Source organism: Neolamprologus multifasciatus, chromosome 2 (genome assembly GCF_963576455.1).
Source record: "Neolamprologus multifasciatus chromosome 2, fNeoMul1.2, whole genome shotgun sequence".
Taxonomy (NCBI): Eukaryota; Metazoa; Chordata; class Actinopteri; order Cichliformes; family Cichlidae; genus Neolamprologus; species Neolamprologus multifasciatus.
Genome location: NC_140440.1, coordinates 27746324 through 27763306, shown reverse-complemented (window position 1 = coordinate 27763306; position 16983 = coordinate 27746324). Strand labels below are relative to the sequence as shown.

General features: G+C 39.8%; 1 protein-coding gene across 3 annotated transcripts in view; it reads left to right on the top strand.

Moving 5' to 3' along the window:
* The window catches only part of spock1 (SPARC (osteonectin), cwcv and kazal like domains proteoglycan 1), a 106790-nt gene that overhangs the window by 84209 nt on the left and 5598 nt on the right, over nucleotides 1-16983 (top strand). For all 3 annotated transcript variants that reach the window (XM_085133943.1, XM_085133933.1, XM_085133929.1), the window contains one exon: nucleotides 15398-15517. In XM_085133943.1, the coding sequence (XP_084990069.1) occupies nucleotides 15398-15517 (120 nt within the window). The remainder of the gene's footprint in view (nucleotides 1-15397; nucleotides 15518-16983) is intronic.

Sequence of the window (16983 nt, the reverse complement as noted above, 5' to 3'; positions counted from 1 at the left end):
TCACATGGTAGGATTTGTAAAGAATTTATTCGTAAATCAGGGTGGAAAATAAGTATTTGGTCAATAACAAAAATACAACTCAATACTTTGTAACATAACCTTTGTTGGCAATAACAGAGGTCAAACGTTTACTATAGGTCTTTACCAGGTTTGCACACACAGTAGCTGGTATTTTGGCCCATTCCTCCATGCAGATCTTCTCAAGAGCAGTGATGTTTTGGGGCTGTCGCCGAGCAACACGGACTTTCAACTCCCGCCACAGATTTTCTATGGGGTTGAGGTCTGGAGACTGGCTAGGCCACTCCAGGACTTTCAAATGCTTCTTACGGAGCCACTCCTTTGTTGCCCGGGCGGTGTGTTTTGGATCATTGTCATGTTGGAAGACCCAGCCTCGTTTCATCTTCAAAGTTCTCACTGATGGAAGGAGGTTTTGGCTCAAAATCTCACGATACTTGGCCCCATTCATTCTGTCCTTAACACGGATCAGTCGTCCTGTCCCCTTGGCAGAAAAACAGCCCCATAGCATGATGTTTCCACCCCCATGCTTCACAGTAGGTATGGTGTTCTTGGGATGCAACTCAGTATTCTTCTTCCTCCAAACACGACGAGTTGAGTTTATACCAAAAAGTTCTACTTTGGTTTCATCTGACCACATGACATTCTCCCAATCCTCTGCTGTATCATCCATGTGCTCTCTGGCAAACTTCAGACGGGCCTGGACATGCACTGGCTTCAGCAGCGGAACACGTCTGGCACTGCGGGATTTGATTCCCTGCCGTTGTAGTGTGTTACTGATGGTGACCTTTGTTACTTTGGTCCCAGCTCTCTGCAGGTCATTCACCAGGTCCCCCCGTGTGGTTCTGGGATCTTTGCTCACCGTTCTCATGATCATTTTGACCCCACGGGATGAGATCTTGCGTGGAGCCCCAGATCGAGGGAGATTATCAGTGGTCTTGTATGTCTTCCATTTTCTGATGATTGCTCCCACAGTTGATTTTTTCACACCAAGCTGCTTGCCTATTGTAGATTCACTCTTCCCAGTCTGGTGCAGGTCTACAATTCTTTTCCTGGTGTCCTTCGAAAGCTCTTTGGTCTTGGCCATGGTGGAGTTTGGAGTCTGACTGGTTGAGGCTGTGGACAGGTGTCTTTTATACAGATGATGAGGTCAAACAGGTGCCATTCATACAGGTAACGAGTGGGGGACAGAAAAGCTTCTTACAGGAGACGTTACAGGTCTGTGAGAGCCAGGGATTTTCCTTGTTTGAGGTGACCAAATACTTATTTTCCACCCTGATTGACGAATAAATTCTTTACAAATCCTACCATGTGAATTCATGGATTTTTTTTTCACATTCTGTCTCTCACAGTTGAAGTGTACCTCTGGTGCAAATTACTGACCTCTGTCATCATTTTAAGTGGGGGAACTTGCACAATCGGTGGCTGACTAAATACTTTTTTGCCCCACTGTATGATGTTTTATAGATAATGGCGCGTGCACACGCAGCGACCAGCAGTGAGAGTTTGGCGTCCTAGTATAAATGTTCTGTGTGTTTTAAGTGTTTTGCTTTTATGGGTACTTTTATGGATTTTTCAGGTTTTAGGCTTCTCTCGTTTTTATTTAAAGAATAAAATGGCTGAAAATAAACCTGAGTAAGACTGGTCCAGTATGAGAAAAGACCCAAATCATGCAGTCAGGTCACTCTGGATGGCTTCTGTTCAGACTTTAGCTAATATACTTTATCATCTTTAAAATCATTTTCATACTTTTTTTCCGCCATAATGATTCAGGAACTGCTTGTAAGCTTGGAAATAATCAGTATTTTAACATTGCCCTAAGGAGTAATGAAAAGGCTTTCTGCTCCATGAGACTAAATATATGTCATGGACCTGACAATTTCTATGGTTGTTTATTTAAATCTTGTGCTTAACAGCTGAGACCTGTATTTCACTGCATTTTTAAAAAGTCTTCACAGGAACAGTGTTGCATGGAAAGAAGCTGTTTTAGTTCCTGTTCCTAAATCCATTTGTCAATTATCTTTACATCAGTTGATAGGAAAATAATTGAAAATCTCAACAAACTGAGTATATCCTTGATCCCATGCAGTTAGCTTGTAAACCACACAAAGGAGTAGATGATGCCACAATAACCTTGATGAACATAACTGTTAAACACTTAGAAGGAAATACTTCTCATGGTCTCATGGTCAGCTACTGTTTGTTGAGTTTTCTTTGACCTTCAACGCAATTCAGTCTCACATTTTAATCAGAAGGCAACTGGCATCCCACAGGATGTGTGCTTTTACCTGTATTTATTATCTGTTATCTATTATTTATTCTGTACACAAATATGTGTGTACAGAGTTGGGTATGAAAACAGGCTCATTTTAAAGTATCAAGATGACTCTGTTATTGTTAGTCAGCTCCAGGATAATGAGCCCAACCGTGGCACAGTCCTTGATGATTTTTGTTAAAAAGTAATATGTGATCACTGGCTTTAGAACATATACTCATACACAAGAGATCACATCCATTAAGGGTCAGACGGTGGAATGTGTTCAGTCTTCTGAATGTCTTGGAGCAATTATTGATTCAAACTTTGAAACAAACTGTGAAGCTGTGTGCGGACTAGGGATGGGTATCGTTTAGGTTTTATCCGATACCGGTGCCAAACCGGTACTTTTGAAACGGTGCTGGTGCTTAAACGGTGCTCTAACCGGTGCTTAAAGAATGGAGAACACAAAATTGGTCCAAAAACCTCTCATGTTCAGCTGTTTTTTTGTAAAAAGATAACAATGTTAGCATTTCTGCAGCTATAGGGCATATATGGTATCACTCTTGGCTGGAAGCAGTGCTTAAACAATGGAAAAAACACCAACTTTGTCCAAAAACCTCACATGTTTAACTGTTTTCCACTTTTTCTTTGGTCATTTTAGCCTTTTTGGCCAGGGTGAAGGGAGCATCTGCCATCAAACAAGAAGACAGCCGCATGTAGCTATGATGATGTTTGCTAGTTCACCTTACATGCATTAATGTAATAACGTGGTTAGCCTACTCAACGTAAATTACACACGAACAACATTAAGCTACTCAAGCAGAGAAGAACGGCTGCTGCTGCATCATCATCTGTCATCATTTCTGTTACACTGGCAGGGCTAGGGGCCAGGACTCTCCTCTTCGGATTTTTGGGTGTTTTTGGATGTTGCAAACTCCGGGTCCGATAACAGGCACCACACCCGCAGTAGATGTGCTCGGTGTGAGGTATTGCAGCAAGCTATCAAATACGGCGCATTTTTTGGCTTTTAAAAAAAACGCTATGCGTCGCCAGGTGTTTCATCGGATTTGAGGTGTTACTTCCTTTGACAGTATCACAGTATCAGCTTAAAGCACTTGTTGCAGGCTGCTGAGTTTGCATATTTTGCTGTGAAATACAGCCAGACTTTGACCTCTTCGCCTTGGGCATTTTTAATCTGTAGCTCTGCTCTAAAAGAACGTACGTACCTGGACCCGCCTACTATCCTCGGAAACGTAAAATGATTGGCTAGAATTCAAAGTGTATCACAGCTCAGGAAAAAAAAGCACCGAAATAAAGCACCGAAATGTGCGCTGCTTTTCGGTCTGGTTACTACCGTTTATGTCAGATGGCACCGGACACCGGTACCCATCCCTAGTGCGGACAAAAGGGCATCGGCGGCTGTCGTGTTCAAGGAAAATTTCTCATTTCCACTCTGATAAATCCATGCTGATGTTATCTGATTATGCTTTTAGTGAGACGTTTGTCTTTTTTCTGAGTGTCATGGATTGGTTATTTATCTATAGAGAGCAGAAGTCATATCATAAGTCATAGTTTGCCCCTTGGGGATAAATAAAGTCTTCTGATTCTGATATTGTTGGATGGTTTAATTGACCGTTTGGTGAGCTTCAGCTTGACACTGGCCTGTAGCTGGTTTGATCTTACTTTTTTACTTTTCTGATTGTTACAATCAGTTGCATTTGAAAAGTTTCAAGTGTCTATTTTAGGGGGGTTAAAATTGCTTAAAAGTTGTGTTATTATATTTGTTATTGTTATTATTATATTATATAGTATTTATATATTATAAGTGTGACTTCAGGATCCGCTTGCATCAGGAAGGGCATCTATACGGTGGCTCTGAGAGGCCAAATTTACTGCAACTTAAGAAAACACCAGCAATGAGAAAAAAGCTCTAAAAGCATACAAAACACATTGGAAATAGGAAAAAACACAAAGGAAGTGTTTCTGGGGAGACAATAACCCGACGGACCAGTTGCAAAACCGATAGATCCTCCACTTCTTTTAAGTGTCACCCAGCGTAATTCTTAGCACATTTTGGTTCCTGCAACTGGTCCATTGGGTTATTGTCTCCTGAGAAACACTTCCCTTGTGCTTTTGGAAATCTGTTTTTTCCAATTTCCGTTGTGTTTTGTGTACTTTTGCAGCGTTTTTCTTTTTGCTGGTGTTTTCTTAAGTTGCTGTCCATTTGGCCTCTCAAGGCCACCGTACATCTAGTATAAAAAAAATGCCACATCAAACACAAACTACCTGCTGTGCTGTGGAATAAGGGAGCAGCAAGAAGTAGCTTGCCAAACTTCATATAGTTGGCTCCAGTCTTAGGAAATCCACTATTTTTAGCATTAACGTGTCAGTAATTAAATCCAACGGGATTGCTTCTTACTTTTGACTGGTATAAAATTACCATGCAGTGCCTTTCTTGACAGACAGCAAAGTTTTACTTCAAAGCTTTTTACTGCAGCAACGACTAAGGAATCACTTTGACCACATCTGTCTGTGCTAAACCTCATGAAACAACAACAACAACATTTTCTTTACGTGGCTTCACTAATTCCCATTCATGCAACTTATGTATGAATGGGAATTAGTGGTGTTTGCAACATATAAGCACAAACAGCAGAAGAACAGCATGTTTTTTAAAGAAAGAGCAAACTATTATATTAGAAAAATGCACAGTGGTTAAGTGCCCAAATCCAACCGGGTGCTAAGCAGTACGTAAGTAACAGAAAAAAAACCCACTAAGCATGTGTGCCCTAAGGACTCTAAGTTGTTCGTAACAAGGTAAAAGCACTGGATCAAGTCCATTTAAAGCCAGGAGGCATATCTGCAAAAAAGAAGCACACCATTTCAATTACACGACTTATCAGTATGTGGCACCATCATTAAGGCTCTGGTATATCCAGCTATAATGACAATAGCATATTCCATTAAACTGATGTTATTTTTGCATGTATTCTTATAATGTTGTAAGACAGTGTGCCTGATTGTTTCAGCTACAACCCCGGAGGTATTAGATGCTCTGAGATCAAGTTTTAAAAACATATAACACATCATTTAAAATCATAAATAGACTTGCTTTTACTTTTATATGATATCAAGTTCAACTGTCTATGATTATATCACTATTTAAAGCTTATAAATTACACAAATTTATTGTAATTGTTAATATCACTGATTTGACCTTGTTATATTTACAAGAAGTGCTTAAATGAGCCAAACATAATATTCTCTTTTTAAATCTAATGTGCATGTTTTCATATCTTCCTGTAAACACTGTGGGGCTACACTGAGGCTGGAAAACACATTATGCTCTAATACTTGGGGCTGAAGAGTTGGGAGTTCGCCTTGTAATCGGAAGGTTACCGGTTCGAGCCCCGGCTCGGACAGTCTCGGTCGTTGTGTCCTTGGGCAAGACACTTCACCTACCACCTACTGGTGTTGGCCAGAAGGGCCGATGGCGCGATATGGCAGCCTCGCTTCTGTCAGTCTGCCCCAGGGCAGCTGTGGCTACAACTGTAGCTTGCCTCCACCAGTGTGTGAATGGGTGGATGACTGGATGTGTAAAGTGCTTTGGGGTCCCTCGGGGGGACTAGTAAAAGCGCTATACAAATACAGGCCATTTACCATTTTACTTAAATTTACTCCTGTAGTTGTTTTATACCGTTTACTTATAATGAGCACATAGACTGTTAAGGTGAGTCTAATGATTAAAACATTTATATAACTGTCAGTAAACCCAGTAAACAAGACACTTTAAATTCCTTTCCATTACATTAAGTAAACACTGAATATAGATGCCTTAGAATTTGCTGCCAGGGCAACATTTAGCACTTTTTCTGCAACCTGAGATCTAATTAAAAATTTTCTAATTAACCCTGTGTCAAACAGTCACCCACTATTCCTTATGTAACAGAAGAGGTCAACTTATTAGTCATTCGATTTTTGTTTGTTTATTTATTGTTTGTTTGCTTTTTTTGTACGCTAATGTAGTGTAGTAAAGTATTCAAGCTTAAAAGTAACAGAATACAAAGCAGTACATTTTGCTATATTGTTGGAGTTTTTCAAAGAATTTGAACTCTTAAATTAGGTGTCACTTCATTATTTGCACTGTGATAGTATCAGGTTGGATCACTTTTGCTTTCTAAGCTGCTTTTTTGTGGCACTGATTCAGCAAGGTGATGGAAACATTCCTCAGAGATTTTGGCCTATATTGTCACGATGGCGTCACACAGTTGGTGCACATCCATGATGAGAATGTCCTGTTCCACCACATCCCAAAGGTGCTCTATTAGAGTGCGATCTGGTGGCTGTGCAGGCTTTTTGAGTGCAGTAAACTCATTGTCATGTTCAAGAAACCAATTTGAGATCATTTGAGCTTTGTGAAATTATGCTTTATCCTGCTGGGAAGCAGCCATCAGAAGATGGGTACGGTGTGGTCATAAAGGGATGGACGTGGTCAGCAACAATACTGAGTAGCCTGTGGGAGTTAAACAATGCTTAAGTGGTAGTAAAGGGAACCAAGTGTGCCGAGAAAATATCCGCCTCACCATTACACTATCAGCAGCAGATCAGCCGTTGATACAAAGCTGGATGGATCCATGCTTTCATGTTTGCTAGTGCCAAGTTTTGACCGTGCCGTCTGAATGTTGCAGCAGAAATCAAAACTTATCAGACTAGCCAACATAAATCCAATCTTCTGTTGCCCTATTTTAGTGAGCCCATGCAAATTGAACCTACAGTTTTCTGTTCTTTACTGACAGGTGTGGTCTCCTGCTTCAGGGTTTGACATGTTGTGCTTTCAAAGATACTCTTCTGCATACCATGGCTGTAACGAGTGATTATTTGAGTTACTGTTACCTTCCTATCAGATTGAAGCACTCTGGCCATTGTCCTCTGACTTTTGGCTTCAACGAGTAATTTTCACCTAAAGACCTGCCTCTCACTGGATATTTCTCTTTTCCAGGCCATTTTGTGTAAACCCTGTAGATGGTTAAATCCTAGCAGCTCAGCAGTTTCTAAAATACTCAAACCAGCCTATCCAGCACAAACAATCAAGCCAGCTTTAAAGTCACTTTAATCAGTTTTCTTCTCCACTTGGACACTTGGTTTGAATGGCAAAGTGAAAAGTGAATGTATATTTATTATAGCTACATTTTTTTAGTTCATCTTCAAGTCTGCACTTCCATAAAAAGGCTTTTACAAGACAATGAAAATATATACACAGACGGAATAGGGCACGCAAGGGGCCACATAGTTTGAGGATTGGGAATAAATGAATTTGTTGCCTGTGATATGACTATGCAAAGGCATCAAACACTTTCTGTACATAGATTTCAGTCTTTGCATCTTTTGTCTGCTGCACACTCCCTTGATTTTGAATGATAGCTGTAGAAGAGTCTACGCTGCAGCATGCAATTTATTTGGAGAGCAGGGAGAATTTTGTTGTTTTTCTTTGACAAGGCAGAGTGGTAGTCTTCAGATTTCATGTTTGCGAGTATACTTTTCCCTAAACCACACTAATAACCTTTATTTATCACTGAGTGGTAGCGGGCCTATGGGGAACATGTGTGTTTGTCAGTCACATCACTCCCACTCTTCCCTTTGACTCCTCAGTCTCCTCCTCCCTCTCCCAACTCTATCAGTTTCTCATTTATTTTCTGTCTCAAGCCTCCACTCCATCATTTTGCAGAGTGTTGGGTTAAAGTTCCACCTCCGCTTTTTTGTCTTTCTCATTGTTGCTGTTGTTTCTTGTTTTTTGGGGATTTTTTTTGATTGTTTAGAAGACTGAAGCACATGCATCTCTGAACTGCATTTATATGGGGACAAATTAGTGTCTGCTTAGCATAAACGGATGATAGAAAGTCTCTGCAGAATTGTAACTTACAAAAGCTCTGGGAAAATAAATTGTCTACAACAGAGAATTTTGGAAAAATCTTAAGAATTAGGCCATAATTGCAGGTTAATTACATGCGTTAGCCGGTAATTTCTCTGAGTTTTCCTAATGAACATTTAATCCTGATGTGCTCAGAAATCCATTGCTGCTGTTTGCCTGTTTGTCAGAGAAGGTTAACACATCGACACAGGGGTGCTGAGGTTTCATTTGATCTGTCATCTCCCCTGAGGCAGCACTCTGTGACATTGCACATCATTACTTTCCCCTGTAAAACAATGACTCGACCTGACATGAAGCGATCCAGCAGATGATCTTCTATAACGGCGTAAGTCAGCGTTGGTTATGGTCAATGAGATTTTTAAAGTAATAATAGATCATTTTTATGTCAGCTGTCACTGGGAAAAAAGACACTGACAAAACAAAGAGCGCTGTAAGATGCTGAACAGGCTAAATCCCCTCGCTAAATTAAATTTTCCCTGGCATTTCAGTCTCACAGTTCTACTGAGAGCACACAGGAGGACAGATTGTGCTCTCTTTTCTCCTGCCTCCACACTTCCTATGCTCTCCTGACGTGTGCCAATTGCTCAGGGATTTTCTCCAGAGTCTTGACCAGCTTGAAGAGTGTTTTCATATTTCTTGTTGAGACTGTCTTCACCACTTTCAAACATAGGCTGGATTCATCATTTATTCAAACAGTCTTTGTTGGTCTTTCCTGACTATACACCTTGCTCTTATGTTGATACATAATTCCTAAATGATTTTGCATTAGCATGATGTTGAGAGTCATCTGCAGGGCTTAGTGTACAACTTTGCGGTTACAACTTTAAGCATGTCGCATTTGCATTGTGTAATTGAGGCCTAAATTACAATTAATCTAAGGCAGAAAAATAGAATTGCATTGACATAAACAGCTAAGATATGCCAGAACTTGTGGCTGCTCCGATATCTCACATTTGGAGATAATAATTACAAGAATGATTAGTTATAATTGGGGGAAATAGTTGCATTTTCTAGAAGTTTAATAAGAATCTCCACTCTTTGTTTTTATTTGTTTTGTGGCACTGCTCTGAATATGTAACACAGCAAAGGGCTATTTATCACCACAAGGATCACAGAGGAAATAACCTGTTTGGAATGATGCATGGACAATCCAACATCAGGATAATAGGAATCTCTGCATTCTGCTGTCTTTGTATAGCTATAGTATCAAACAAGTAGTTTCACATGCCTTATCATATCCAGGCCATGCCGTAAATTTAAATAACCAATAAAATGGTGACTGAAATGGTTACTTTTGGTTTGCTAGTTTATTAATTCCCTAATCCCTACACATTCCCCTCCAGCCTCTCTAGACTGTTTTATATCCAGTGATGTTGGGTTACACAGAAAAGTTCCACTTTGAAAAATGAGCTGTAGAAAAGTAGAAGAGATGCTGATTTTGCCCAAATAAAATTACTCTTAAGGCTAAACCTGAATTGGTTGTCTGCCTTCCGCTGTTTGTGTATCTGGCCAATTTCTATCTCTACCTGTCTCTCTGCCTGTGTAGACACTGTATTACTGATCATTATCTGGGCGAAACTTAGCTCAGTGCCAGTGAAATCACTCTGGAACGCTGATAGCTCGGGGCAAAGGAAATCAAACATACCTTTGTATCTTTTTAATGAATCTGACCTTCTATCTTCCTTGTATCTCCTTCCTTACTGTCGCACTTCCTTTCTTTCTCTTTCTGTTACCTTGTTAAGAAATGCCATCTCCTTCCACTGCCTCTCACCAATCCTCTCTCGCTTTCCATCTATCTTTAATTTTGATTCAATCAGACGCTACTCTCGATGTCTCAAGGTGATCACCACCTACCATTTCCTTTGTCTGGAGCCAGTGAGACGCTTAGTTAATTATTTACAGGTGATAAAGGGGTCCCACAGAGGACCTCAAGGCCTGATTTCTCTTGATATTTGGAGTTGTATCTCAGAACGTCTGGCACACACATTTATCTCATGACCTAAACTGCCCTGGAGGGTTTGACATATGTAATTCTCCCATACTCATCTGTGCAAAAGTGCACAGATGAGTATGGGAGAAGATTTCTAGGAGATTTAGGAGAACTATGCTCTCTTTGTCTTTTCTCTTCTCCTTTTGTGGATGTTTCTTCCCGTTAAAGGGAGTTGTTCCTTCCCACTGTCACAAAGTGCTCGCTCATAGGGGTTTGTTTGATCGTTACAGATTGTTTGTTGTTTTCAGAACCTTACAGTATAAAGCGCCTTGAGGTGATTGTTGTGGTTTGTATAAATAAAATTCAATAGCTTTGCCTCGCCTTTCTCTTCACTGTTGTCATTGCATAAGAGACATTACAGTATTTTGCATTTTCATGCATCAGTTTTGTAAGATTAAAGTCTGAAGGCAGTAGATGTTGAAATTTTAAGCACTCATGCAGGGATTTTTTCCCCCTTTTTCCCCTTTTTCCCCTTTTTTTTTAAAATCTAGTTAATTAGCACATTTGTCTTCAAGTGGCTAACATTCAATCATGGGCATTGTGACATTTACCGACTAATTACACAAACTATATTTTATTCTTTTATACTGACAGATCATTGTTTTTTAGTCGTGGTGGTTCCTTGAAACTTGGCTACTACCATTTAGCTATGTGAGCTATCAGGACATTGCATTTTTTTGTCAGGTACATAATAAAGTTTTTCAGGGATAATTAGCACGACAAGTCAACAAAACACATCTGTAAACACAAATGAAAATGTTTAAAGTGGCATCACCGAGAATACCCACAAACCAGTCTTCTTTGGAGCTGCCCGTGTTCATCCAGTGTGCACATAAATATATATATTTATATGTATGTGTGGTGGGAAAATAATAATTAGAGAACGCAAACAGTGCTATCGTTGTCGTCATGGTGTTTAGTAGCAGTGTAGTACACTTCAATTTAAAAGGTTACAGCTGAAATTTGAGCTTTTAAGGTATAAAAGGAAAGAAAAGAAAACTGTAATTCCCAGTGAGACAACACATAAACCAAACTTTAAACATAACGAAGCAATTCAGCTTCTTTAAAATGTCCAGCTAGTGTTTGATTTCATTTTCATTGTTTATTTCACTGCCACTATCTAAGATAATGTTGTTCTACACACTTTTTCATTTGTCCATTTCTCTATCTTCTGTGATGGATTTCAGTTTTAACTTTGCTTTTCCACATACAGCAGCTAGTTTTCCTCTGAATCAGTCTGTGAAGGACGCGTAGACTGTGATTTTTTTTTTTAGTCAGGCGCCAGATTTTGCTCATCCAGGTTCCCAGACATGAAAGACAGCAGATGTGAGGAGGTGGTGGGTGAGAGGGAAAGCAGAAGGAAGGAAGAAGGATAGATGGTGATTCTAAGCCACGATTCAGTGGTTGATATTTGACCCACAGCTATGATCGATAGCTTCTCATGTGAGAATGCTGCCTCTATATATGTGCGTGTGTCTGTGTGTGAGAGTGTCTGGCTGGCTGGCTTGTTGCCTCTGTCTGCTCCATCCCCTGTAAAGGTTCCTCATCAAACTCTCTTTGATAGGTTAGAGTGGGGCTTTGACAAATCTGACACTGCAGTCTCCACACCACCTAAGAACAGATGGAAAGCAGTTGTCTGGTTTATTATTTAAAGTAGAGTGCACATTTTGCTCTTAGTTGTAGCTATTTACCCAAAGGTTTCTATTTATTCTGCCCACTGTTGCCTTTTTTTTGTCACTCTGCACTGTGATAAGTAAGAGTTAAATTTGCTGCACAATGAAAAAATCCTGACAACTTAATGAAAAAAGGGGGGAAAGCTGAGAACCTTAGACAGTTATAAAGTATCCAGGGATAGATTTGGCCTACATGGCTTTTGATTTTGTAAGTGAAAAGAAGTAAATACAACGGCTACAGGAACAACCCATTAAAGGTTAGCTTTTATACAAATGTTAATGTTAATATGATGCGCAGTGCTGTGCAAAAATTTGAGCCACACATCATTTCTTTATATTTTGCTTTTATAGACCCAGACTTTCTTGCCTTTCTTTCTGTTTCATTTTCAGTCCTGACATTTACAGAGGAATGGAAGCTTAAAAATAGACCTACCTCAAGGAATGAATTGGTGTTGTCTCTAAACATAACAGACAAATGTTAAATTGTATCTTTTGGCACAAAACCCTTAATTTGTCCCAATTTTTGTAGTCAAATCTATGAAAAATGTGCACGATCACATAGTTAGACATAAAATAGTATTTTACACTGACAAGCTGATGTACCTCAGCATGGTGTGTCACGTGCCCTTAAAAAATGTAAGGAAAATCTACAAGTGGAGGATAAAATAAGAGATGCCAGATTTTGATCCATCATGCAATACCATCTAGAACAGCGTTCCCCAACCCCCGGGCCGAGTCATTTGGTACTGGGCCATGAAAGTTGAGACTCGGGTGTGAAATGTATAGTTTGCGAGGTTTTTATTGGTATTTATCGTTTTTTTAAATAGTTTTTATCATTAACTCAGTTTCCCTGGGTCTTTTCCCATGTGTTTTATGAATAAATGTTCCATTTTTTTGTACTGGTGCTGGTTTTATTTTGTTGTATTTACTGTCCATGAAAATATTGTTGGAGTTAAACTGGTCTGTGGCGCAAAAAAGGTTGGAGACCACTGATCTAGAAAATATGAGACTGGCAACAGTTTCTTTTTTCATCGTGATGATGACCTCAAACACACCAACAGTGCAGTAAAAACATACCTGGATAGAAAAACTACACAATGGAGTTATAAGTGTCATGGACTGGCCTCACCAGTCCCCGGACTGGTTACTAAACCAGTGTGGGATTGATTGAAAGATTGGCTCAAGACTTTTGCACAGTAATGTATTCTGTTAACATAAAAAAGTGTGAGAACAGGCCTTTATAACTCTCTGCATCTGATGTATATGTGAATATTTTCAGCTTTCTAACTTAACGCCCTCTGAAAGGGCTCCTTATGCACTCAGCAGTGCTGGAACTATCAGAAACTATTTCAACAATGCAGACAAAATAAAAAGATAAGAGTCCATCTAGACTCATTCTGAGCCATAGTGCCAAGTCTAGAAACTTTGAGAGAGGAAAAGATGATGTAGTGAAGTCAGAAAAAGTGTACAATAAGAAGGAAAGCGATAGAGGGAATGGATATCAAAGGTAAAAACTGTTAAAGAAATGCTTAAATCTTTAGAGTCTGTAGGGGGATGTACAAGGAGAGAAATGGGAAATGAAGCACTCAAAGCAATTTAGGTGAGAGAAAGAAATAAAGAGAGTCGGACATATCAAAGTGGCCTTCTTCTTCGTCATAAAAAGAAACTGGCTTAGCCACAGTCAGGTGTGATAAGTGGCTTATATTGAATCTTGAAAATCGACAGAGTTAGAGAAGAGAGAGGAATTGGAAATGAACGAGCAAGAAATGAGCAAGAAGTCTCAAAGTCAACAAAAGAATCAGAAAAGCAAAGAGTGATACAAAAAGCAATGAGAGGGAGACGATGAAGGGCAGAGATGATGTAGGGATGCAGTGCAGTCACATAAAGGATCAGGCAGGGACAAACCTTCCAGAGGTTTGAGCTTTGAACGGGCGACGTGCTACCGACTGAGAATCGCTGAGGAGAGATAATGTTTAGCTGTTGGTATTTTGTTCTCTCTTTCCAGACTGTGGAAATGAAGAGTGCTGTGAAATGTTATCTGTCTGGACCTGAAGGCACACACTCACACATACGTAGTTACGCACATGTACACATGAATTCTACAGGTAATGTCACACGGATAGCCAGTCAGACAAGTATTTTTCATCCTCTGTTACTAAGAACATCTTTTATGGAGGAAGATGTGCACAATTCCAAACTATTACCGTAAAATGCAGTATGTACAGGTGTATCTCCATGTGTGCATGACCTGACAAGAATGCATGAATACAGGATGTTGAGTGTGGCTCAGCTAAAAGCAAGATGCCAACGTCTCTCGGTGCAGAATGGAAATATGTGCTTATAAACTACCACTGACGCTGAGGAGTGTTTACACTTTGCTTGTGTGTGTGATGTGCTCATATCCTTTTGATCCCATGTTTGCTGACATCTTAATCCACTGACAGCAAAGTGTGATTCAGGTCTTCTCTTTATTTAAGTGCAAGTCCTTGTGTACGTGTGTGGATGAGTGATTTATATATTCAGATGTAAACACTAGAAAGAGAAAGAGTGTATCAAAGGAAAACCACGTGCAACAGGATTGTCAACAACCTTTCTCTGCGGATCGTCTGTGCTACACGACAAAGCTGAAGGATTTTGATTGGTAATGATGGTACGAGATGGCGAATGGCTGTTGTCCTCTAGGCACATTTATCAAACTCTCAGAAGAAAGAAAATGAGAAACAAATGTGTCAATCAGGCACAGAAGATCGACACACAAAGATGCAGAATGAGACAGGCAGAGGCAGAGGTCTGCTTGAATTGCAGTCCGACCATGTCTGCCCTACGGGGCTGAAGCAACGAGAGATTTCTTTCTTGTTGTTTATGACTCAAATTAGGGAAATTCAGTTGATACTCTCTGTCATGAAAGCATCAAAATGGGTGACAGTGCTGGGTGAACTTTCTTTGCATTTGCACAGATGAGAGCGATCATGCACAAAGATAGAAACACATGCATTTTTCTTAAAATTGCAACAATAAAGTGGCATCTAATGCAGACACATCGATTCTTTTCTATTCTTTTTTCTTGTTTTACTATGAAGGCAAAGTGGCATGAGCTGCTAACAGACCTCCATTGGTATTGTGTGTGTGTGTGTATGTGTTTGTGAGATTGTGTTTTTTCCTGCAAAGATAAAGTCATTCATCTGAACTCTGAACGAATGCTAAATGAAACTGGACAGAAATGCCAAGAGCCATGGAAATAACAATATGTATACTGTACATGTGTGTATGTGCATATGTGCATGTCAGATTGTGTTCCTATGGTAACCAGTATTTGAGTATGCATTATCACCCCACTGTGTTTGCTCAAGGAGAAATGTTGGACGAGACAAAAGAAAGGAAAGAATACAAAGGAAAAGTACACAGCAGAAATGGAATGAAAGTTTGATGAGGAGCAAGAAAAAAAGCTGTTTTTTTACTCAGATGACAGCAGTAGATTGACAGCTTCCCTTTTCCTCATTATTTTGTGTGTCTGTGTGTGTGTGTTTCTGCAGCTTGCACTGATACAGAGCTTCACAGTCTCTCTGCCAGACTGAAGGACTGGTTCGGAGTTCTCCACCTCGATGCCAACAGAGACCTCAAATCCTCTGACAGCTTTGACTCCACCACTGGACGTGAGTACATCCCCATGCCGTGTGCCTGTGTGTGTGTGTGCGTGTGTGTACCCAGTAGCTGCTGAAAAGTCATGCTTTTTTTTAGTTCTCATGAGGGCTAGCACTGATGTTGACAGTGACCCTGCTCTGTTCTCTGTAATGTCAACATGTCTGAACTAGAGATGGACCGATCCGATATTACGTATCGGTATCGGTCTGATACTGACCTAAATTACTGGATCGGATATCGGAGAGAAATAAAAAATGTAATCCGATCCATTAAATATCAAAAAAGCACCTCACAAAACTTGCGACATGGCATAACTCGGCTCATAACTCGGCTGTTTTAAACTTCACCAGATCCTGGAATTTTATAGCTTGTGTCTTAATAAAGAGTGCGTTTGTGTGAGCCCTATAACCCTCCTGATTTATTAGTCTAATGGCCCTTTTCTGCATTATGATTATAGTCTGAATATTACTTTTATATGTATTTCCCCAAACCTCTACACAATAACTCATGTATGGCAATAGCAAAGCACAATATAACATATACAATGTTTTCCTATCCAGAAATTGTTTTACTTTCCCCAAGACAGCAATGCCCCGTGCTAACTTTCCCCTCACATAAGTGATGTGTGATTTCCAACAGGCCTTATGATCAATGATCACACCAAGAAATTTTATGGCATTAACCCTTTCTAGATATATATTATCAACACAAATTTCAATGTTAATGTTTTTCTTATAGTTTCCGAATAACATAAATTTTGTTTAATTTAAATTTAAGGACAACTTGTTTCTATCAAACCACTTCTTTAAAATCTTTAACTGTGATCACCTCCAAAACCTGTTGAAATTCCGCACCTGAACAAACTATATTGGTATCATCTGCAAAAAGTACAAACTTTAGTATCTTCGATACTGTACAAATATCATTTATATACATAATAAACATTTTCGGACCCATCACGTGATAGAGCGGCTGTGGCTTGCGAGACCTGTCAGCGGTCTGGTTGAAAGTTATCCCAGAGAGAAGTAAAGCAAGTGTGTAAGTTCATCTCTGAATGTTTGTAAAGCATTCCAGCGTTAAGCTTAACAACCAATATATAGAGCGACTGCCTCTTCTCTCTCCCTCCCTCTCCTGCTGCTACTTCAATGTGAAACTGATCAATGATCAGCTGATTGGCTTTTCTGTGCAAGTTCGTCTCTCTTGTTTGTTTTTGGCCCACTTTGCGCCAGAAAGAGGAAAGCAGCGGCTGAACAACAGCAGCACGTTTAAGCTTGATAATCTGTTGTTAGAATTTATTTAATATTACTTTCTACACCACGATCTTTTTCTACGTAGCTGACGGCTGGTAACTGTGCAGGGGCGGAGCTTGCAAAGTTTAGCCAGGGGGGCCGATAGGGCATGAACAGGGAAAAGGGGGCACAAAGACATACTTTTCTTTATTATTCTCATTTAAAATGTCTAGTTTTTAATAATTAAT